Raw genomic sequence first — 23,901 nt, forward strand, 5'->3', positions numbered from 1 at the left:
ATCACTTGCAATTCTTATGACAATTTTTCCAATATATGAGACTATGCATAAGCATACAACTTTGTCTCATTCTCAATACCTTGACTTGTCATTTTGAGTACCACATACTTCAACAAGCTTCATTTAGATATGGGAGTGAATTCTTCATCAATAACACATATCCCAATTCACACAATACTCATTGCTTGTTATCATTCTCATACTAGATTATGTCGTTGCATTTATCTTGTCATATGAGCATATGTCTTGAATCTTGATTCATTTCATCACATAGATTACAATTATGATAATCAATTACTGCTCATATACTCAACAAAATAGTTAGTCCTTTAATTATGGTGTCAATCAATCCACCAAAACACACTAGGGGTCGAGATGCACTTTCACGGATATTAGTACCACACACATGTACTAATCTATACTTATTTATAAAGCAAGTAAGATTTCCACCCAATTATTTGATTTGGTTGTTTGGTTTGATTTGGCTTGAGTCAATTACAGGTGGGATCGGTCCGGATTTGAGTCAATTACATGTGGATCTGGTCTGGACTTAGTCAATTACATGTGGGCCTGGTCCATCAACGTTTCTCCATCCCTTTTCCTTTCTCGTCGTTTCCTTCGACTTGTGCAGCAATCAGCGGCGGCCATGATCCTGCCTTCCTTTCCTGCCGGTGGCGGCAGCAGCAGTGTGGCTCTGCGGTGGCCATGGGCGGACATGATTTCAGCCTGCCCTTCCTGCCGGCGGCGGCAGCTGCAGGTGCGGCCCTTGCTCATCCCCCAGCGCCCTCCCCCAGACTGCGTATTGTCCCCCAGTGTCTTCTCTCGGACTGCATCTTGTCCGACGGCAGCAAGTAGCAGCGAGGCGGCCCCTCTGTGGCCTCCTATCCAAATCAGAGACGAGTCACCGGGAGCGGAGGCGGCGCCCTATGGCCTCCTTATCCAAATCGGAAGCAAATCGCCGGTGCGTCAGGATCAAAGTCTTGGCTGACTCTGAGTCAAGGTTGCGTTCTTGTTTCGACTCAGAATCAAAGTTGTTTTTTTGTTCCTGCATATAAATAGCAGGAGTATCCTTTTTATTTGCAGAGACATCTGAAAAGTGCTTGGCCATCTCCAAGGTATTGTCGGTTGTCGCCGAGACGCTCCTCGACATAGACGAAGTGGTGGCTTTGTGTCCTCTCATGCAGCACTTCTGCCGTCACCAGCAGCACGGAGATTACCTCAACGCCCTGCTGTTTAGCTTCTTACCTACGTCCTGGACACAAGGTATGAACCAGTTTTTTAATTTGCAGTGGTGCTGCACTCCTCTGGCCGTGGGCGGGCAGCGCACGGCAAACACGGCTCGAGGTTGGAGAAAAGCGAGGATGGGAGACGATTGAGATTAGGAGCGACCTGGCCGGAGTTCGCCTCAATCAGGTTCGGCCGCCGGAGAGATTAATTGTCGCCATGTCGGAATGACTAAGGAAAGGAGAGAAGGGAAGAAGGAAAAGAGGAGAACAAGAAATAGGTTTGCGGATGGGTCCCTTACGAATGAAGGTGACAAATATCTATTTTCTTATTTTCAGTATAGATATTTAATTGCACATAATTATTTTCCTTAAAAAATCATGCGGCAGTAAAATTGTACAAAATTGAATAAATAATAAAAATATATAATAATAATATGAAATTATTTGATCACGGCTCGTGGCAACGCACGGACACATTTACTATTAATTTCTAAAGCATGTAACGTTTTCACCTAATTTTTTATTTGGGTTGTCTTGTGTCATTGACAGCTGAGTCTTAATCCATCCCGTATGCGAGTCGGACCAGCCCTACATCCACGACTCGATCAGGTAGATCACTACAAATTAACGCATAGTCAACTATACGTATCTGATATTTACAATTTTGTCCATAGCAACACACACACTGGTATTTACCTATCTCTATTTCTATCTCTATCTCTTCCCTACTACTACGTACTAAAGCAAGCAATGCTTCTTTTGTCCATCAACCAGTTCTAATCGGAATCCGGACAAATCAATTGAAATCTAAAAAATCAATTGGAATCCTAATCGGAACTTGAACAATTAGTGCCTCACGCGGTCACGGCGGCTTGTATATGGAATGAGAGAGCACAAAATTAGTAGTCTTATGTAGATCCGAGTAAAGTTTATATTACCCGTAGCAATGCACGGACACTGTGCTAGTAAGATACATAAATAAAGCATTGTTGGCAGCTGCTGCTGCAACCACGTACATCCAAGGGTATCTGTATCAAGCAGACACAACGGAAAATACTAGTACATCGTACGTTCCCATAGGATGCAGATGCAGTATCTTCTACGTGTACAAGCAAGTGCGGCATGATGTTCCATCACAACACAGCAATGTTTTCGCATCCGACTCTTGGTCCATATATGCCGTGATGTAAAAGAGTTCAAGAAATTGTATGTTTGTATCTCGCTGAACGAACGGCAACGGCAGGTTCAGTGTGCTGCTAGAGCGAATCCAGTGTTTCCCATCACATTCTTCACGTACTCCTGCCTTGCGGGGTGGCCCTCCTGAGGCCGGTTCAGCGCAGTCCAGACTGGTTCCCCGATGAAGAGCCTCATGAGCTGCAAATTTGAAGGCGTCAGGATACATCAAACAGAATTCACTTACACTGAATGTTTGGTCATTAAAATGGTAACTAGGTGATCAACAATTACTTCTACCAACTGAAAATTTATTGGAATCGAGGAACCTTAGGTTCAGCATTCAAATATTCTAAAAAATTTACTTGGCATGAAACCTTTTGCTACCACTACAAATGACCTGTAAGTTCAATGCATAGCTGTGCTACAGAGTGGGGATCAAATTAGCAGCTCCTATTATGATTGCAAAAGCAGGTTGATACCTTCACATAATTTGCGCTGTCGAGGGTGAACCGATGATAAATTCCAGCAGGCAGGATGATCATGTCTCCTTCTTTTATCCAAATCCTAATCCACTTGTCATCCTTGTCACGGACATCAAAGTACCCACTGCCTTCCAAGCAGTAGCGGATCTCCTCGTCAGCGTGCATGTGCTCAGTGAAGAAGTTCTTCAGCTTCTCCTCATAGTTCTCCAGTTTGTCAGGACATATCTCAATAAGGTCCTTCAGGAAGCAACACATATTGTCAGTATATCATATACAAAAAATCGAAAACATAGGGTGGGAGATTAGGGCAGACCATGTAACTGTATCCTCTTTCTTTGCGGATTTTTGCAAGCTCTTCTTCGCTTTCAGACTTCTTAGGATCCAACTGCCAATAAAGCACACCAATATCTGCACAAACAAAAGGTACTTAAGTCAGCGTAACGAAGCAGGTACAGGACAAAGACCTGCGCCAGTCGGATTCAGTCCAATTGAGATGTTATCACTACATAATCAAGAAATTAGGAGCCAACTTAAATGGTACTATTTACGGCCACTTTGCGTATTTTTGGAATCTAATTTGTTAACAAACGCTCACCAATTCCAGTATGTTTTTTTTTGTGTGGTTATGGCTCCAAAAGAATATTCATCCAGCAAAGTATATAGACAAAAAAGTACACTCAAAAAGCTTCCTTGATATTTCTACACCAGCAATTGCTTAACACATTCAGACAAATGACTCCATTGCAGAATAGCAATGAGATGTTGCTTAGAACCACAATTTCAAGGAAACACTGTTACTGAATAGTATCAAGTTAGCATTGGACCACACAACACAATCAATTTCCGGGTTGAATTGAGAACACTTAAGTACACTGAAATCTAAATCACATATTGCACCGGTCCCTCTTCATACCGGCCTTGGAGAGAAAATTAGTTCATTTTAGACTCAATTCCCTTCGTTCCCCTCCAATCCTCTTCTATTCAATCAAGCCCGGGGATCCCCCCAACCCCTGGTCCACCAACAAAGTGGAGCAACTTATAGCAACAGGAACCTATGCCAAGAACTCAACAATTTAAGCAATCAAGAAAAGTCTTAGGCACCTTACCTTCAAGCTTGGAGAGGGGTACTCCTGCTAATGGGGCGGGGCTTGATGGGTTTTTTGGGTGGGTTTTAATACGGGTACTATTGGATGGGTGGAAACGGGTGACACTATGAAATGGGTTGGGGCGGGTTGGGTTGACGACATAGACGGGTTGGGACGGGTTGGGGCGCTATGGTAGTAGATCGGCACATAAGTCGCATATCATCTTCCATCGTGACTTCGGGTTGGGGCGGGTTGGGGCATTGGGCCGACGGGGTGGGTCGGGGCGGGTGGTAGTTAAGGCTCTTGAAATATGGGTAGGGGCGGATTTGGGGTGGGTTCAACCCCATTAGCAGGCGTAGAGAGGGGCAGGAACTCCTTGGGCCCTTGGAGGTCCTCGCCCTTCTCCTCCACAATCCACGCCTAATATTCAAAGAACCAACATCAGAAAACGAATCAGGCTAACGAACAACAACATCAATCACAGAACGAACGCTTAGAGACTCCTAGATAAGATCCTGCCCGTACCTGCGGAGCCATGCCGAGCGTGGAACGGGAACTGCGGAACTGGGAGCTACCTCGCTTGGCTGTCGATTTGTGAGCGCCGCCCTGTGCGCTTAGTATTAACTAGACAGATTGGGGCGCGATGCGCGCCTGTACAAAGATATTATTTAAAATAATTAAAAGAAGAAGCGTTATATCGTGAAAAAAAGTTAGTACAAAAATTAAAATTCAATTATTTTGATGTGAATATTTGTTGGGATTTGTACGTTACTTTGGAATGGTTCAAGGTTTTTGATAATTTTTAAAATATGTATTAAAGTTTATGATTAGTAGTATTTGTTTGAGTGTAGGTGTGAACAGTATGTGGATCACTGTAAATAGTACCGTGTGATTCGTGTTATGAAGTATGAAAATCAATTATTAGAAGGAAATAGATTTATTTATGTTATATTAAACTGGTTCATAATTTTAATAATTATTATAAATATATTTTTAGTTTATGGTTGTGAGGAGGTGTGGGAAAAAATTAAAGTGGTGTTGCATATGAAGTTTGTAAATCAATTATTAATATAAGAAAAGAGAAAAACAAAGAAATAAAGAAGGGTAATGTAGGAAGGGAAGGAAAAAATGTGGGTCCCACCTGTGAGCAGTGTCGTGGGACCCACTATGAACCGTATGCGGGCTCCACTGGGTCCCACAAGCGAACAATGCTGTGGGACCCACTATAAACAGTATGTGGCCCACTTAAAATTGTGCAACAGACCCACGTGCTACAGTACCATAGGACCCTCGTGGGGCCAAAACTCACGGGAGCTCTCCAAATCTTGGCACTTTAGTTTTAGTATAGGTATATAATATAATCAAGGAGGACCGATGGCTACCAGTGGGTTCCAGAACCAAAGATTGTTCCTTTCCTGGATTTTGTCGTGTGGCTGCGTGAGCGTGTGATTCTGGTGGATCTTGCAGATAGAAAGAGAGCCACAGGTAATCTCAGACTCTCGTCTCTTGAGACTGCCGGCGACAAGAGCTTGAGATTGCGGACGATTCAAGAAAACGAGTGTGATTTTTTGAGTGAACACGGCAGAGTTTGATAATAGAAACAGAACAAATTATGGCCCTACTGTTGACTATAAAATTGTTTCTACAGAAGGCCCATAGGCCGCGGGCCCATGTTGTTGCACTATTATTTAATGTCGATGGAGGCCCAGTTGCCAGTGGCCCATTCGATTAGGCCCATCACATAACCACTTTGCTCTGACATTTCCTCCTCCCCAAACGAAAGCCAGAGATTTATGAAAGTAGAAGTGTTGTTTGTTTGGTCCCTCGCACATCGCACTCGTTTTCGTTGGGTGAAACTGCAATTTAGATGCTGTTTGATCCTTCCCAATTAATAATTATCTATCTATTAGCTGACTAAAGATTAGCTAGCTAACCATTAGCTGAGCATGTGGATCCATTAGCTAATTGCTAAATTTTAAGTAACATGAATGGATCATGCTACCCTTCTTTTGAAGCCGAATTTAGGGAGAGGGTAGTGGATCAAAGGTAAAAGAATTTCAAACACAATGGCGGAGCTCTCGGTATGGCAAGGTGTGGCCATTGCCATACCTTGTTCTACCAGAAGTACTTCTACTTCTTATACATCCTTGCTCCTTTTGGTAGTTTTTTCTACACTATCACAATGAATTAAGATTTGCGCTATACCTCAACAGTAGTCTGTCATCCGCCACTGTTCAAACACCATTAGTTAGGATTAGCTATGTTCAATCAGCTAATAAAATATTATTGTAAAAATTAGCTGAGAGATAATTAACTACTTCAATAGCTGATCTATTTAGATCACTAATAGTAGTAGCTAATTTTAGCTAATTTTAACTCCTTCATTAGCTGACGAAGCAGCTAGTTGAGCTACTGGTCGACAAACTCGACGACGGACAGCATCACGGGCGCCAGCTGCGGGCACGCCCTGATGCCGCCGTACAGCGCAGCGCCGTCCCCTCGCACCCACTTTTTCGGGAACGCGACCGTGGCGCCGCCACGAACCGCCGCATGGGCGCCCTAGCCCCGCCGCTCCTGCAGACTCCCCCGGTGCCCGGCGCGTCGTCGTCCATCATGTCCATGTGCCCGTAGTTCAGCTCGTCGTAGAACGCCGCGTGGCTGACGCCCCGGGGAACGCACGGCGGGAGCTGCGGGAAGAGGCCCGAGGGGCAGCTCGCCGAGCCCCGTGCCGACGACCATGGCCGGCGCCGAGACGCGGAGGGAGCGGCTCCTGCCCGTGAGGATTGGCGGCGCGCGGTGTCTTCTCGCCCACGCCCAGCCGCCCAGGCCGTCCACGGGGTCGACGGCGACGAGCGCCGCGAGAGGGAGGGCGAGATTGGCGTGGCCGAGGGCCAGCGCGAAGGCCACCTTGCCGCCGCGGCTGTGTCCGGAGACGGACACCTTTGTGACGTCCGCGCGCACGCCGCCGGGGAGCCAGTTGATGACAGCCGCCGCCGCGTTGATCTCCTCGGTGGTGATGGGTCCGGATGTCGTGTACAGCTGCGACTGCGATCGGGTAGTCAGTCAGGTGTGGGCCTCTGTTTCTCCCTGAGTCTCTCCATTCCCTCGCCAAGCTACGCCTGCAATATAATACACACACACACACAAAATTAAAATCGGGGTTTTGGTTTTGGCCAAAATTAGGCCAACAAATTGATCACATGGAGCATAAATGCACCCTCTTCGGCTTACAAATCCTATCTTTCTTCCATACGAACTTGCACATCTTTCACTATTTAAGATTTGTGCTAATCAGTAGATAGAGGGCTGACGTGAGGTGAAGCCAACCGGCCATATATACGAAACTAGGAACAGTTTTATTAGAGGTGATGTCTGCAGGTGACTAATAATGATTTTAAATTTCAAACTTGAGATGCACTTTTTCTCAAATTATGCATAGGTCCATTTTTATTCAGTTTGCACCATGTTGTTCCTGATACAATGATGCACAACTCTCCTGCGTATTGGAGAAAAAAACCACCATGTTGTTCGAAGAAATTGCAACATAACGTGATACATTAGTGGTACATGTACTTATTTTCCTTATTTCGAAAAAAGAAATCAACATTCGGAATATACTACAAAGTTTTAGATATACATATTCAACATTTTGGATATATTGTTGCAATATTTCCAAGTAAAATGTTGAATTAGTCTATCTCTATCTATATGAAAAGTCGAGTTAGGTTTCATGGATCATTGTAGTATATATGTACCTGCACAAAATCACAATCCAATAAAGATGTTTAGTTATCTTTATCTTTACTATTACTAAAGCAAACAATGTTTTCTCGGTCCGTTAATCGGAGTACTAACCGGAATCCGTTTGTTGAGTGAAGGGTTCAAGACGGTTTAGAAATAGCATTTGACGAGTAAAATTGGAAAAGATTAACGTTCTCGACTGACATGCACTATGTTTTTATAAAATAAATATGGTGTATAATATATATTTATATGCTAATCAATATATTTATAACTTTTTGTAGCAACGCACGAGCATATTAGATTGTAGAAATTAATGAAAACTAATACTAAGACACCTTATGCATAATGCGATGCATAATCAAATTATTCCCCATGCACCATATATAGGAGGTCCCTCTTTGGCTAACATTCTTCGCACCTGATGGATGTTTGACGCCCGGCAATATGACTTTCATGGACTAAAATATTCAAGCTGAGATAGATTACTTTACAATCTGAAAATCATATTGATACCTAGCTATCTTCAAGATCTGTCCTCAAACTCTCCAAGGACGACTGATCTTTCATTTTTATCACGAGAGAGTGATGTAAGGGATCATGTGAGCCAATTTACAATGACTGCCCATGCATTATGGTTAATTGCAATTGAACTTTGCCCTTTTATATGCGTGAAAACAGTTTTGCCAGGTTCATCAAGCAAACAATCTTCTCCTTCTTATTTTAAGGAAAAAGATCCAATTTACACCCTCGAACTACCATAGAAACTCAACTGTCAACTTTTAATTATGAAACTGGGCAACGAGGGTCATCCAACTGTCAAAACCAGATAACTTTGGCTCTTTGGGTGGGTTCAAAGCTTGTTTTGTAATTTTAAAGAATTAAAAAAACTAATTAGATCTAAAAAATCAAAATAAATTCATTTTAAACCAGAGAACTGTGAAACTAGTACCAATTTTTTTTAAAAAAGTAGCCTATATGTTGGTGCTCTATTTGAATCTTATTCATTAAAAAAAGACAAAACTATAAGCAATCTCAAATCCTAGGAACATGAAAAAGTTGGATATGTATAGCTGACTAGCAGAGTGCCAATAGATATGTTACATTTTTGAAAAATATTGACACCCATTTTATATTTTTTGATTTAAAATTAACTGCTTATAATTTTTAGTTTAAATTTGAATATTAATTTTCATAAAATGAAAATCAGCCTCAAAACCACCCAAATGTCTAAATTTGTCTGAATTTGACAGTTGGATGGAATCTTTCATCCGGTTTTGTAGTTGAAGGTTCTTTTATGATAGTTCAAAAGTGTAAATTTGATTTTTACCCTATTTGTTAATGAATTGCGTAAAACATCAATAATTTAGAGTCATAGTGCCACAGTAGGTTTTTTTAACATTTATTGTATCTTGTCGCTTGCACCACCTTTTAATTAGCACCGAACAGGACGGAGGGACATTCTCCTCTCCCACCATACCTCAATCGCGCAATACCACAAAATTGGCAAACTGATTGGAACTGTTTGTTAGCCACCCAACCGATGGATAACCATCTATTTGAAATGGATTAAATACTTCAATTTTCGTCATCTTAAGATGAGGAATTGCAAACAAGGAAAACTCTTTCGCCCATATAGCCATATCGTACTTATTATTTGAATTATCGTACCTCAACTAGATATAAAACTAGCATAATAACTGGCCTGGTGTTCATCAATGATTGAAGAATTCACATGTCTGTGAAACCATGTTTAGGGAAAGATTTGTCGGCCATCTAAGATAATTCTTTCTATAGCGGTGTTATTCGGTTGCAGTGCACACACCGAAACAGTATTAAGATGTTTGAAAGGTGCCCACTGATAAGCACACTACTACATTTACCAAAGTAAATCGAGCTCCTACTAGAGCCTTTTAAATAAATAGAGCTCACAGAGCATTTTTATTAGATTGCAAGTAGAAGAAAGCAACCATTAAATGCAACATCAAGGTTACACCAATACCATAGCGGGTTAGTTCCAGCTAGGTGGGATAGAAGACTTCAAGGTTTTGCATCGCCGTACCCGGAACCACTACCTGCACCACCACCGTCACCACCATTTTGACCGTAGCCTTTGCCTCCACCAGCGCTATTAGCATTTGCATTCGCAATGGTGCCAACATAAAATGGATGCGACTCACTAAATCCATGGCCACTACCACCACCGACTCCGTAACCAATGGATCCAAAGTAGCCTCCACCTTTCCCAGCACCCCAGCCACCGCCGCTCCCGCCTGCACTTGAAGATCCACCATATGGGTCCGAACCAGCCAAGCTGGTGCCGGAGCCCAAGCCAGATCCAGCTCCATGTCCGGAACCACCATACTGTCCACCGCCGCCACCTTTGCCGCCACCTCCACCACTTCCATGGGCAGAACCCCCGCGGTCGCCGCTCACACCAGATCCAACACCGCTGCCGGACCCTGATCCGGCACCATTTGCGGATCCACCGCCCTCTCCCCCTCCGGTCCCAGACCCTTCCGAGCTAGAGTACCTGGCTACCCTTGCAGCCTCGGCTAAGCTAATACTCATGAGCACAACGAGCCCTATAGCTGCAAGCTTCATGGCAGCCATTTTGAGGTTGCGGTATACTTGTGCGGTGATATGCGTGAAGTGTTGCGTAGGTACTTATAGTTGCAGCTACGTGTTTCACTTACTCATTTGACACCCAGATCGTTGGCGTTTGGTTAAGAGCCACGCTGTCTAGTGATGGGTTGGCAGACAAAGAAAATCAACTATACCTAGCGCAGCGAGTTGACCCCCACGCAAATCAAGCAAGGCTCGAGAAGTGAAGTCAAGCTAGCTGCAGATCACACAGCAGCGCAAGTTGTCAAGTCAGCGGCGACCTAGAAGTTTGCGGTTGACTGATGACCTCGTGGGCGCACGCGCAGGAATCTGTCTGCGGATTGGTACGGTTGATGGAGTAGCTGATACGCACAGCATCTGATTGAAGTCTACTACGTACAGATATTCAGCTACATACACATGCAGCAAGTGCATGCCAAGTAGGCAAGTAGCCGTACGTCCTGTACTTTTTGGCCTGAATATACTAGTTAAGAGGGCAGTTTTTCAGTAACTCTTGCTTAACTCTCTCCCTCTTGGGCCATGGCGCCAAACTGTTGGACTTGCGCATCACATGCATATGCTACTTGACCATGTACATGCATGCGTGCCAGGTTCACTAGGTCATTGCTGCACTGTCAACTTAGCCTTCTACTTTTCTCCACCAATAATCCATGATCAACTGTTACGACTTATTACGAGTTGTGCTTTAATTATTACTCTGTCTCTCCGTACATGAACTAGTGATATATGATCCATATATCCAAGCTTGAGCCATATTGTGGATTCTCTTAACCACCGTTGAAGGTTGAACAGCACTCATCACGAACACAAATAATAGTAGTGAATGCAAACTTCTAGGTCGTTGCTGCATTGTCAACTCATCCGCCCACTTCTCAACTTGTGGCGGCGTCCACGATTTGCTTCCAAGTTGAAGTTTACTTTTTATCTCCACATGAGTTGGCGATGATCCATCACAATGGTGCAGGTGAGATGCCGTAGCTCAGGCTAGCTCTGAAACTCTGGGCACTATAAGTACCCGTGAGTACTTGGCATGCATGCATTCAAATCAGCATTCTTTCCACTGTACTCAAAATGGCCCTTAGCAAACTTGTAGCTCTTGGGTTTCTTGCCCTCTTAAGCATTGGACTGTCCAGTGCTGCACGGGTAGCAAGATACTCCACTGCTGAAGGGAAAGGAGAGGGACAGGGAGAGGGTATTGCATCTGGGAGTGGTTCTGCTTCAGGATCTGGGGATGGCTTTGGGTCAAGTGACTCTAGTGGCACCGGTGGCATGTATGGGATAAGTAGGGCCCATGCTAGAGCCGGAGGCGGAGGCAATGGTAGTGGAGGTAGCGGAAATGGCGGAGCTGCATCTGGTTCTGGTTCGGGCTCCGGCTCTAGCTCAAGTTATAGCAGGGGTGCTGGAAGAGAGTGGCTTTCTGGTGGATATGCTAATGCCGGAGGTTCAGGTGACGGGGCTGGTGCCGGACAAGGCGATGGAAGTTCTAGTTCTACCGGTCATGGGTATGGATCTGGATCAGGCACTGGCTCTGGCACCCGATATGATGATCGTGGATATTATGGGGGGCACTCAGAGGCGGTTGGTGGTGGTGATGGCAATGGTGGAGGTAATGGGCAAAATGGTGGATATGGCAATGGTGAAGGTAACGGACAAGGGTTTGGAAATAGCGGCTACGGATCAACATCCCCCTAAAACCCGATGCTTTCGGATTGGATCAAACCTGAACTTAAAGCCTATCACAGTTGGTCATTCAACTTATTGTTCTAATATAATAATGTATCTTCTATTTTTTTCTTCAAAATTAGTCTTTTTAATGCATAAGGGAGCAAGAAATAAACGGAATTGTTCTTTATGAATGGTGTTCATGTGCTGTAGTCTAGTGTGTATAAGGCTATAAAGTCTGAGCTGAGTTCAAAGCTGGTTGAAAGAATTGGATCAGCGGGTGCTGGTGACTCATAGAACTCGCTCTTGGGTGTAGAGAGCTGATGAAGGGATAGCTGCTCCATGGGTAGTGGGAGTTGAGATAGAATCTAAGAAAAATAAAAATGATATGAGGATGAACTGACTCCGTAGATAATTTGGCTGTCATTCCCCAGCATCAACACCAGAAAGCTTGTTAGTATTTTATAACGTCACAAATAAAATTCACAAGCACACGGATACCGCTGTAGCTTTCACCCAGAAGTATTTCGGAGTATTGTATATCCACAGAGGAATGTGAGTACACTATCTATGGTGCAGGCTCATCCAAGGACACACACATCCATGATAAAGAGGATAGAGAGGTTTTCCTAAGATTCTGAACCTAAGATAAGAAAAGATCTAGCTTCGTCATTTACCTCGGGCTATCGACTTCCCCTCTGGATTAACAACAGAGTGCTCCGAAAACAAGGCACTATGTTATATACCCGAATGTGGAGGGTTACTAGGGCTTTAATAGGGCTATCACCACCTGCAGGCTACCTGTACAAATCGTGGGGTGACATGACAATTAAGTGGTAAAGTCTACCAGACACCACGTCTACGCTATACCGTACTAATCTTAACCCGAATATTCATCTCTATCAAGAGTCTTAAGCTAGGATCATTCACTACTCTTAGCAAACATTCAATCCAGTAAATAGTAGAAATAAGAATTTGAACTTAAACTCTATTTATGAAGAATATAAGAAAACACGAACACTTACTATAATTGATAAGCATCCGTCGAGGTACAAGCGGCAAATAGTGCCGACAAACCCGACACTTCTCCTACTTCTCCTCACTCTCTCCTTATTTTCCTACACTCCTAGGCTACCTAGAGCATCTAGAATGAGCTCTCAAGCTCCTAAATGAAGAAGAGAAGATGAAGGTCCAAGTATGGATAATGTCTCATTCGTTAACCCCCTCTCATATATCACTACAACACATATTACCTTCTGTGACAAATATCTCGTGACATTAGAGATATTGGTCATTATCCTAGTGTGTTTGTGACGATTTATATTGGGAACTATGGTTTAACGAGGGAAAGGAGATGCTTGTCACTAAGAACAACTAGAAATCGTCATGAATAAATACAATTCTACATCGTGACAAACTTCAATTCGTCATAAATGGCTAAAATGACAAGCGTCATAATATTTATGAAAAATAACAATATTCTCTTGTCATAATAAAATATTTTGAAGAAATAGAAGTGAGTCATGCATGGCCATTTTCTCTCACACGCGGAACCGGGCTGACGCTGGCTGTAGCAAAAAATAGCAGCATGATTTGAAACCTGCTGCAGCCTGCTGCTAACTACAGGAGGGAGCCAGGGTCTTGGCGTCGGTATTATGCAACTGAGCAATAGGAGAGTGACACGTCGAAGATGAAAGGTGGTGGCCCATGGGCCATCGGCTAACCGCCTTGGTCGGCCGAGCCCATGTGGGCCCCAACTAACCTCTCCTTTAGCTGGGTGATCGACATGTCGGCCCTTATGAATTTGGCACGTGGCATGACTCCTAACTATGTCAGTTTTCAGCTCTGGTGGGCCATTTGATCCTTGTGATGACACATGTCATGCTCTGATTCACCGAAATTTTGTGTCGTAGATTATGCCTTACCATCTAGCTGCATTTTTAGCTCAAAAGCACCTACACACATTTTCAAGCCAGTATATGTGGAATTCATTAATACCTGTACTAGCATTTATTCCATGTCATTCTTGGTTTTTGTGCAGGATTTGACGGTCAAATAGGGTCAAAATAGACCATCAACAACAGCCTAGGTACAACTTGGGATGATCCTCTAGCATTTGCTGGAAGTTCATCCTCTCCTTCTCACAATCTTTCCGCGCAACGCGCAATGCCTGCCCAAGATTGTCGGTGGGATCATTTTCTACCGCGCCAAATCCAGCATGGCTAGAAAAAGTGATCGTCACAATTTACTTCATTGTCTTCTATCATAATCCCTTTTTTCTCCGTGCTTGGGCCAACAGATGTATTTGGACATAAAACCATGAGTGAAAATGTGACTGTGAAGGATTCTTTAAGAGGAGTAATCTTTCTTGTTCTGGCAATGTATGCACGAGCAGCACATGAAACCATTCTGCTGGTTTGCCTCGGCCACATCCAAAAAATAATGCAGGCTATTAATGAACTCCTAGGTACATCGGTCAGCTTTGTACATCTATTGTTGGTCCATCTGTATTCACTATGTAAGAAGAGGCCTAAGGTGACGGGCATCGCGCCCGCCACCTGTACATGTCACCTATGTACGTAAAAGGCGACGGGCATCAGTATGAGCCGTCACCTATGATATTCTTAGTCCGTCACCTATATCAACACATAGGTGACGGGCATCATTCTTTTGCGTGCTAAAATAAATATTTGCAATGTGAATAAAAATAAAAAATATTTTCTTTTTCCCACCGCGCTCGCGTCGCAAGTCACGCGAATATACACGCGTGCGATTTTTTCTGGTGTTACTAGGATTCAAACCCACAACCTCACGCGTACCCTCCCCTACCACTGGACTACACACTACTACAGAACGTGGCTTTAGTAACACCACATTGTGTTACTGTAGTTCTATAAAAGTGTTACTAGGTCTCATAGTAACACATCCTTTTAGCGTTACTATAGCTGATGTTACTATAGTTTGATCAAATGGAACACAAGAAATGTGTTCTTTTACATCCAAAAAAGTGTTACTACTCAGTAACACAATTACTACTCCAATGGAACATTTATTAAGTGTTACAATGATCCTCTTTTGTAACATTTTTTTAGACTCTTGTAACACTTCCCAATTATAGTAGCAACACTAGATGAGAACAATCTATTGAATTTTAGGAACATATGGTTTGTAACACATGGTTTACCAACAGTAACACATTCAAAAATTGGAATACAAATAACTATTATTTTGTATCTAGGCCAAAAATTTAATGATTTTTGTTTCATTCAAAAAGTTAGATGAAACAAAATCCATACACTTGTATATGTGATATAACGTTAACATGAGATTTTTTGAGAGAACATTACATACTGCACAATGGGAATAACCAAAAGTTTCAATCATCAGGGGAAGCTGCATTGATTGTAGGAAGCAAACATATTACTTGTTCACAAAATGTAATAGTATATTTTACATAAGAACATGATTCTATAGAGCAGATTGTACAAGTCTGGACTAGTGGAAATGAATTTGAAACATAAATATGGAATAATCTTCAAATCCATTGCTTCCTGATCCATTCTTGTGCACATTCAGATATACAACTCAACCATTGATTATTTCAACCTGCATAGAGAAAAGGTAGGTGTAACATTGATCATTAGCTAGTTGTAAAATTAAGATAGTTGTAACATACAAAAATAGAAGGCCAAGTAATGGGTGCTCCTTTGGCATGGGCATCACCAATGATTGTTGTAACCAGTCATGGGCCTTACTAATCGCTCTTCTTGTATGATTCAGACCTAAATTATTTAAGAATGTGTGGACTGTCTGTAACCCTAGGCATCCAAATTAAATGGCACATGCTACATCTCCAATTCAATGTTCCACATGATTTATTTCAAGTCACCATCACGATCAATATGCACAGACTTTGTTTACATCTAAAATTTATATCCTATCACCGGATATAGACTTATATACCACCTAGGAAAGACACATGATGACATTGAAAATTAGTAGCAAATGTGCATTGTGCAAGGAAACAAAAGTACCTTGAACTCCTATGAGGCGAAGTTGGAGCTCCGGGTGAACGTCAGGTGGTACTGCTAGCTGTTCTGCAGTGTGATGCCCTTCACGCTGATCCCCTGGCAGTCGTAAAAGTGAACCGCCTGCAAATTGGAGAATAGAGCGAGATGGTGATTCCTCCAGTCAGTCACCGATATGGTTCGAGCAAATCCCCAATCGAACGGGGCGCACGAGCTCACCTTGCGAGCAGGCTGCGCGGTGCAATTCTGCAGGAACATGAGCAGAGCACACGGTTAGTTTGGCCATGCCATCACTCCCAACACCTGGCCTCAGGTTGTGCCAACGGTTACCATCTTCTCCTCGCGCGTCGACCACGCCCACCATTGCTGCCCCCTGCCGTCGATGATGCCGCCGCCGGTCACCTTCAGTTCCTGGACCTTGTCGAAGCGGAGCTACTGCTTGTGTTCGCTGGGGCCCCAGTCGCTCGTGCTCTCCGGCGCAAACAATGTTCCCAGAAAAGTACGGCCCCGGGCAGGGGGCCGGACTTCCAGAACCCGCGGCAGCGTCGAGGCTGTGGCCACGGCCCCGGGCAGGGGGCGCCGCCCGGGTGTGGCGGTGGCCGGAGGCGAGGAGGTCGGGAGTGGCGGCGGCGGTTTCAGATCCACGCGTGGGGGGGGGGGGGGGGGGCGCACACGGCGGGGCTGTCGTAGGCGTCGGAGGCGGAGAGGTGAAGGGGGAGGCGCGGGGGAGGGCGTCGGTCATGGAACCGCCGGAGGCGTGGGGGCGAGAGGGAGGCGCAGGGTGGGGGCTGCATGGATAGGACAATTGATTGATCTGACGCGGCTGAAAACCAAATTGACACACATAGATCGACCTGGTCAAAAGGTCGCACTAATAACAAGCTGTCCCTACTTACCTTCTTTATTGTCGTGTCGAGGTTTCTTCTATAAGAAAAGTTGTGCGCAAAACACTTGTAGTTGATTTAGATATTAAAAATAATTTCTGTTTAACTGAACCATGCAAAAAAGTGTTGATACAACTCTTTTCTATGCAATGAAATATAATAAAGTATTGAGATGGTCTATATAAAAAAGTATCTATATACTATAATGATAAAAAATAATTGAAAAGTTTCTCACCCATGTCGGGTCCAACTTATTTATCACATTTGACCCACGTGGGGGATGGAGGAGGTGAGACAAAGGTAGACAAATATAAATCGCATGTTCGAAATCGTTTGTGCCCAGAAGTATTTTTTTTCACCCGCACGCACATATCCTCTACCGCACGCACCTACTTCAGTACCCAGGCCTGCTCGGCGGGCAACCATGATCATGGTTCCCCTAACCGTCGGTAACCGGTCCGGTTTGACCGGTTACCGGTCAAACCGGTCCGGACCGGTTCCGGTTTGATTCGGTATAAACCGGTCCAAATTCAAAATTTAAATTTGAATTCAAAAAAAATGAAAAATTCTCAAAAAATTCCTAAAAATACTTCAAGATGCGACAAATTTAATGGTGTCAAATTTTCTCAAAAATTCGTTCATTTAATATAGTTTGCGGGGATTTAAAGTTAAACAAAAAAAACGTGCATACAAAAGTATACAAATACAATGTAAAAGTAGTACAAAAGAGGGTTGGAGGGTTCATTTAGACTAAAATATGTTATACAAACATTTATTTAGTATACTTTGCGGGCATTTGAATTTAAACCAAAAAAAAAAAAATTGAATTTGACTGGTTACCAGTCAAACCGGCCGGTTACCAGTCAAACCGGCCGGTATACCGGTCAAACCGGCCGGTAAACCGGTCTAACCGGCCGGTATACCGGTACGAACCGGTTGAACGGGGAAGTTTGAATTTAAATTTGAATTTATCCGGTTCCGACCGGTAACCGGCCAAACCGGTCCGGTATATCGGAACCGGAGGCCGGCGGTTACCGGTTAGCGGTCGGTAAGTTGAACCCTGACCATGATACGCCCGCGATGCCTCCGCCGTGCGCGCCCAGACCAAGCGCGTCCAACCTGCCGCCTCCGCCGCCCCACGGGAAGAGCTACAGCTCACCGACACCACGCGCACCCCTCAGGCGCGTGAGTCCATCCCGTCATCGGGGTCGACTTGCGGGATGACCTGCGGCTCGCCGAGGCGGCGCCAGCTGGCAACACCTCCGCCGCACGCTCTCTCCTGGCCGCACCCACCCCGGCCCATCCAAGCGCGTCCACCTGGCCGCCGCCCTTGTCTCGTGGGAAATGCTGCAACTTAGCGAGGCAGCATCAGACGGCGATGCCTCCACCGCACGCGCAGCCTCGGCGGAGCGCATCCATCCCGCCACCACCCACTGCGCCATGGCAGCTAGCGCTGAAATCTTACTGTGTCAGTGGAGTCTCATCATGTCATGGTGATGATACTCCTCTCTTCTCCCTTCTCATACTATTAGTACATATTAGTAAATTTAATATTTATGACACTCCTACCGAAATTGACCTTAAATTAATGTTTAGCAGTCGGGCACAGTTTGTCATGCCTTGCCTCTCGCCGTCTTGTGCGCACTCTAAGTCCTCGTCTCGCTCCATCTCCCTGCAACTCGTGCCGGAAATCAGGCACGTGCGTATATTTGCTAGTTCTAATAGAGTAGATTAAAAGCTAGTAGGGCTGTGTTTAGAGCCGTAAAATGGTGGGAAAAAACACATCGGATACTGTATCACTTTTCGTTTATTTATGATAATTGTTATCCTACCATGACCTAACTAGGCTTAAAAGATTCGTCTCGTCGTGTGCATCAAAACTATGCAATTAGTTTTTTTATTTACCTACATGTAATGCTCTATGCATGAGACAAAAAATTTGATGTGATAAGTGAATAGTGAAGTTTGGAGAGATAAATTTTGGAACTAAACACAGCCTAGGACATGCAACGGGAGCCGTTAGTTGACGATCGTTCGCTGGTACAGGTCCCAACGAATGTGCGTTACTGATTCAGAGGCAGCAGCTTGCAGCGCACAAGGTTCCTTTTTCCTACCTGCTTCTCCTGTCTAGCTTCTTTTTAGTGCTTCGGTCCAAAAATTTTTGGCGTGTTTTTTCTTTCCTGTTAGGGACTGCGGGTTTGTGGGAGACAAAACGGGCGGGGGAATTACTTTCACACACATATGGATGTAGTACTTAAAAAATATTTCCTTATATCATCAAAATTATTTGACGATGAAAACTCAAAAAATGAACATGAAAAAAAACATCACAATTAGCTCTGTGAGTTCAAATAAAAATAGCATACAACACTATTGAGTATATGTTATAATGAAACTTTCTGTTGGTTCAACATTAGATGGGTTTTCTAGTAAAAATTCAATAAATTGTATGAATTTATCTAACACATCAGCACACCAATCATATGAACCAATTTGATCTGGGAGTGCTACAGCTGAACATTAATCTAAGCTGAATCCAAAATTCAAAAACTTTGTGCGTATCAAGCTTTTAAGTCACATATAGAAAATCTATGGACTTACAACTAAAAAACTTTATATATATATATATATATATATATATATATATATATATATATATATATATATATATATATATATATATATCCAAAACTTCCTACATATCGAACTTGAAATGTCCCATGTCAAACCTTTGCACATATCAAACTTTCAAAATAACATTATAAAATCTTTGTATGGAGGCTTCAATTATATATTCAAAATTTTCTACATTTCTCTTTCAAAGTCACATATTAAAAACTTTATTCCCATAATTCAAAAACTTTCAAAACATATGCTCAAAACTTTGTACATACCAAACTTTCAAGTGACATTCTAAAATATTTTAGTTGGAAGCTAAAAATTTTCAAACTATATGTTCGAAATTTTCTACATTTCCAGCTTTCAAAGTCACGTGTCAGAAACTTTGTATTTCAAAATTAGTAACTTTGGACTTTGAATTAAGGAACTTTGCAGTCACTATATAAAAACTTTGTATTTGAAATTATTGTGCATAGAAGTTTAAATGGGTTTCCTGTTTCAAATTTGCACTCCAAATTCAATAACTTTGCACTCTGAATTCAAAAAAAAACTATTAAGTCATAAGTCACACACTATTTCTTAGAAAAACAAACTGAAGCTTTGCACTCTGGATTTGGGAACTTTGCACTAGCACATTTCAAATATTGTACACCTAATCTTTTAGAAAAATATACACAGAACTTTTACATCTAATCTTTTAGCATGCAGATTCAAAAAGTTTAAGTGACTTTTGAAAACTTTTAAAGTATGCGTATAAAAAATTATACAAAGCTAGTTTGTGGCAAATACAAAAGCAGAAGATATAGATTTAATCCATTTAATCTGCATATCCAAAGCCTCAGTAAGACAATGACTGCTTGAAAAGATGCTTCACAATAAACTGGGTGAAGGTAACAAGTGCTGGTTTGGAACTTTGAACCATGGGTATAACCATAACTTGCCATGAATTGTAGACCCATTGAAATGAAAAAAAAGAACCATAGGTGAAACAATCTTAATTGTGACATATTCATATAGGACACCCATAAACAAACATAATGAACATTAATATTTCTATATATTGTTTACAATGAACCATCCAAATAAAAGATAAATGCATTATGTGCACCTTATCTACAGCAGTGACAACATATTGCAATACTATCAAAATCAAAAGCCTAGAATTGTCTGCACAGAAGAAATGTTGCATTACCCACCATTGCAATACTGGCAACAGATTGCAACACTAATGTTCAAAATTTTGAAGCCTACGGTGATCTGCACAGTACGAGAGGCAATGGGTTTCAGTGTTCAGTAAGGAAAATCCAATCCAAGGTGTTACAATTATATGTTGTTATGCTTCAAGTACCCCACCTGAAGATAGAATTATGTTTATATGACTTTACTTTGTACTAGAACATTAGTAACTTTGTAGTTCTAAAAAACTTTCAAATATCAAACTATAAACTTTGTAGTACAGTAATAATCTATTAGTTCAAAAACATTCGAACCTTAAGCTACGAACTTTTTACAATCACATTGATAAACTTTGAAATATGAAGGAATGATCTTTGTACTTGCGTACTAATAAAATTTGTAGTTCCAAAATTTCAAAAATATAGAAGTATGAACTTTGTACATGCATGCAAATAAACTTGTAGTTCCAAAACTTTGAAATCTAAAACCATGTTCTTTGTATTACCACAATAATAAAATTTGTAGCTCCAAAAACTTTGTAATCTGAAACTATAAACTTAATACTACCACAATAATAAACTTTGCAACTCCAAAAACTTTAAAATCCGAAACTGTGAACTTTGTACTAGCACACTAACAGGATTTGTAGTCCCGAAAACTTTGAAATCTGAAGTTGTAAAATTAGTAGTAGCATAGTAATAAAAGTTTATTAGTTCCCCCAATACTTTAAAATCTGGAACTATGAACTTTGAACTAGCATACTAACAAACTTTGTAGTCCGAAAACTTTAAAATATGAAACTATGATCTTTGAATATGGGGTTGTTAATGGTGCCGCGTTCGCTGTTGTGTGCTGCTGGCAAATGCTCGTTGGTGATCATTAGTGACATGCGTGCATATGGATTAGGTTGTGGCGAATACATTTTCTACTTATTATACATCGCTAATACATTGGTGCCAAGCAGCGGGTGGTTAGGTGCAAATTTGCAATGTATTCCCACTTGCTAATAGGGTCGGGTGCATAAAGCAAACTGCTAGCTTAGATAAACTACTTTTCCATAGTTTCTGTTTTCCAAGAATTTCATGTTATTAGTTACAAGCTAACTTTTATGACAATTTTTCATGCTCACTGTTTCTACAAAAATTGCCCAAAGAAAACACTGTTTAATATGAATTTTACGAACTTTTGAATAACATATACAAAACTTTGCACTTGATTTTGTAAAACTTCCCAAATCATGCACTGAATGTTTTATGCCTTCAATTTTCATATTACATATTTAGAACGTCGAAATATGCAAATTAAAAATAATGTATTTCCAACTTTTAAGGTATATATACAAGAATTTATAACTGAACTTGAAAAACTTTTGACTCATACATCCAAAAAATTTTATATTCTTAACATTGAGTTTACATATTTAAACTTTGTATTGGAATATGAAAAACTTGTAAGCAAGGTATAAATTTTTTCCTATACCTCTAACTTTCAATTAGCATATTTCAATTAGCAAGGTATAAAAATCACCTGTTCTGGAACTTTGTTTTGAAAATAAAAGTAGACGGTGGAATCTGAAGCAGAATTTGGGAAGCCATAGTCTCTGATAAGGACGGGAGATAAGGATACATGGCTTGTTCGCTGCGATCGCTCCCAACGCACGAGCGCTCTATAAGAAAAGCGACATGCAACGCGCAGGATGCTCACGAAATTACAGGACAGCAGGGCCAATTGATGCATGACGCTCCCTTCAGTCAGGAGAGATGAGAGGGTACAGGCCTACACAGGGGGACACCTAGTAGTACAATTGTATTAGCTTGGGCCGCAGATATGTTATTTGAGTCGTGTCAACGTCTTTTGTGTGTCAAAATTGGACTCTTGAGAGTCCGAGTCAAAACTTCATGCATTGCCAAGTCAACCCATCCTGTCTGGTCTGTGACTAATAAATCCTCGAAGGACCTGAGTTTGCGGAAGAAAATGCTGTTGTGCAACACAATAATCTGGATAAGCCTCCATGCGTCCTGAAATCATGGCGCATGGCGCTGCTGCAACTCGCGCCCGCACGAGGCTGTTGAGCTGAAAATGTCAATTCTTGATCGAGGGAAACAATTAAGCCGGCTCATCAACAAAACTGTCTTCGTGATGCTATTACTAGTACTTCTATTTTTTGTAATTTCTTCAACACTCTCAATTATCTACTTGTGAAGCTATCTAGTGTCATCACATTCATTGCACTTAGTGAAAGGAAAAAGTTCAAAGGGCTTTTTTGTAACACTTAAGTTGTAACATTATTTTGTACGTGTTACTAGATATTACTATCTTGTAATATTTTAGGTGTAACATAACTTTTGTGTTACAATAAATATTTTCTGTAACACAATTTTGTAGAACATGTCCTATGTGTTACAACATCATCAGTAACACATAGTTTTGTGTTATTATTAAACTTCTCTGTAACACAATGATGAATGTGTTACAAGAGTGTGTTACATTATATATATTTTGTAGTAGTGTCCACCATCACATGTGACCAACAATGAGATATTTTTCTTTTATCATCACTTTCTAATATCTTATATAACCGATTTCACAGCTATAATGATCTTGAATGAAAAATTATTCAACTACAAAATTGTAGATCTGGTGGCGAGCTACAACTTTCGTATATACTTTTTTATTCCATCTGAGGTCATTTGAAAATTTCAAAAATTTGAAATTCAAAATTTAAACCATATATTTGGGTGCCAAAACAACCTCAATTGAAAAAATTTTGAACTACAAAGTTGTAGATCTGGTTGAGGCCTACAACTTTTATATAGACCAATTTTTTATTTGAGACAATTTAAATTTTTTAAAAATTGCATGTTCAAATATTAATAAAAGTCACAAAGGTGCACCTTGATGTTGCACGCCACCTATGTCATCACAAAGGTGGCGTGCTTTGATGTTGCCCGTCACCTTTTACTTATCAAAGTCTGTCACCTATATTAATCTTATAGGTGACGTGCTTTAATGTTGCCCGTCACCTATATCAAACTTATAGGTAACGGGCTATAGATGTGGCCCGTCACCTATAACAAAGATGATGTGTTTTGATGTTGCATGTCACCTATGTCATAACAAAGGTGGCAGACAACATTTTAGAGAGGCCACCAAGGGGTAAAAGGTGACGTGCATCATTTTTGCGCATCACCCAGATA

The 23,901-nt window shown here is 41.9% G+C and overlaps 4 protein-coding genes and 1 pseudogene across 9 annotated transcripts; 2 read left to right on the forward strand and 3 right to left on the reverse strand.

Moving 5' to 3' along the window:
• The first annotated feature begins 583 nt into the window (after positions 1-583).
• Positions 584-1,931, forward strand: LOC120651007. Of its 6 annotated transcripts, XR_005665897.1 has the most exons (4): positions 585-1,000; positions 1,084-1,115; positions 1,290-1,533; positions 1,776-1,931. XR_005665897.1 is itself a non-coding variant. In XM_039928330.1 (3 exons), exons 1-3 carry the CDS (start codon positions 647-649, stop codon positions 1,453-1,455), a joined length of 309 nt encoding a protein of 102 aa, XP_039784264.1. In that variant the 5' UTR covers positions 584-646; the 3' UTR covers positions 1,456-1,580. The 6 variants fall into 6 exon arrangements, 1 of the variants encoding a protein (XP_039784264.1); XM_039928330.1 differs by lacking the exon at positions 1,776-1,931 and having other exon boundaries at positions 584-757; positions 1,290-1,580; XR_005665896.1 differs by having other exon boundaries at positions 586-1,115.
• A 179-nt stretch (positions 1,932-2,110) lies between these two features.
• On the reverse strand, positions 2,111-5,530 carry LOC120651006 (1,2-dihydroxy-3-keto-5-methylthiopentene dioxygenase 4-like). Its single transcript, XM_039928329.1, has 7 exons — positions 5,331-5,530; positions 4,495-4,593; positions 4,336-4,389; positions 3,991-4,009; positions 3,198-3,292; positions 2,882-3,121; positions 2,111-2,600 (listed from the first exon to the last, which is right to left on the reverse strand). Exons 2-7 carry the CDS (start codon positions 4,504-4,506, stop codon positions 2,472-2,474), a joined length of 549 nt encoding a protein of 182 aa, XP_039784263.1. The 5' UTR covers positions 4,507-4,593; positions 5,331-5,530; the 3' UTR covers positions 2,111-2,471.
• An 848-nt stretch (positions 5,531-6,378) lies between these two features.
• Positions 6,379-7,234, reverse strand: LOC120647888 (annotated as a pseudogene).
• A 2,387-nt stretch (positions 7,235-9,621) lies between these two features.
• On the reverse strand, positions 9,622-10,341 carry LOC120648636 (glycine-rich cell wall structural protein 2-like). The gene has a single exon (XM_039925356.1). The coding sequence runs from the start codon at positions 10,321-10,323 to the stop codon at positions 9,751-9,753; it is 573 nt and encodes a 190-aa protein (XP_039781290.1). The 5' UTR covers positions 10,324-10,341; the 3' UTR covers positions 9,622-9,750.
• Positions 10,342-11,377: 1,036 nt separating this feature from the next.
• On the forward strand, positions 11,378-12,185 carry LOC120648638 (putative glycine-rich cell wall structural protein 1). Its single transcript, XM_039925357.1, has one exon. The coding sequence runs from the start codon at positions 11,407-11,409 to the stop codon at positions 12,025-12,027; it is 621 nt and encodes a 206-aa protein (XP_039781291.1). The 5' UTR covers positions 11,378-11,406; the 3' UTR covers positions 12,028-12,185.
• The last annotated feature ends 11,716 nt before the right edge of the window (positions 12,186-23,901 follow it).

The sequence above is a fragment of the Panicum virgatum genome, chromosome 9K (assembly GCF_016808335.1).
Source record: "Panicum virgatum strain AP13 chromosome 9K, P.virgatum_v5, whole genome shotgun sequence".
NCBI lineage: Eukaryota > Viridiplantae > Streptophyta > Magnoliopsida > Poales > Poaceae > Panicum > Panicum virgatum.

Bases quoted from the DNA above. Each gene is read 5' to 3' on its own strand.
- LOC120651007 (XM_039928330.1), top strand. From the start codon at position 647: ATGATCCTGCCTTCCTTTCCTGCCGGTGGCGGCAGCAGCAGTGTGGCT. The intron at 758-1,083 runs GTGCGGCCCTTG...TTTTATTTGCAG, and splicing joins GCCGGCGGCGGCAGCTGCAG to AGACATCTGAAAAGTGCTTG. The intron at 1,116-1,289 runs GTATTGTCGGTT...TTTAATTTGCAG, and splicing joins AGTGCTTGGCCATCTCCAAG to TGGTGCTGCACTCCTCTGGC.
- LOC120651006 (XM_039928329.1), bottom strand. The intron at 3,122-3,197 runs GTCTGCCCTAAT...TGCTTCCTGAAG, and splicing joins AAAGAGGATACAGTTACATG to GACCTTATTGAGATATGTCC. The intron at 2,601-2,881 runs GTATCAACCTGC...TCAAATTTGCAG, and splicing joins ACAGCGCAAATTATGTGAAG to CTCATGAGGCTCTTCATCGG.
- LOC120648636 (XM_039925356.1), bottom strand. From the start codon at position 10,323: ATGGCTGCCATGAAGCTTGCAGCTATAGGGCTCGTTGTGCTCATGAGT.
- LOC120648638 (XM_039925357.1), top strand. From the start codon at position 11,407: ATGGCCCTTAGCAAACTTGTAGCTCTTGGGTTTCTTGCCCTCTTAAGC.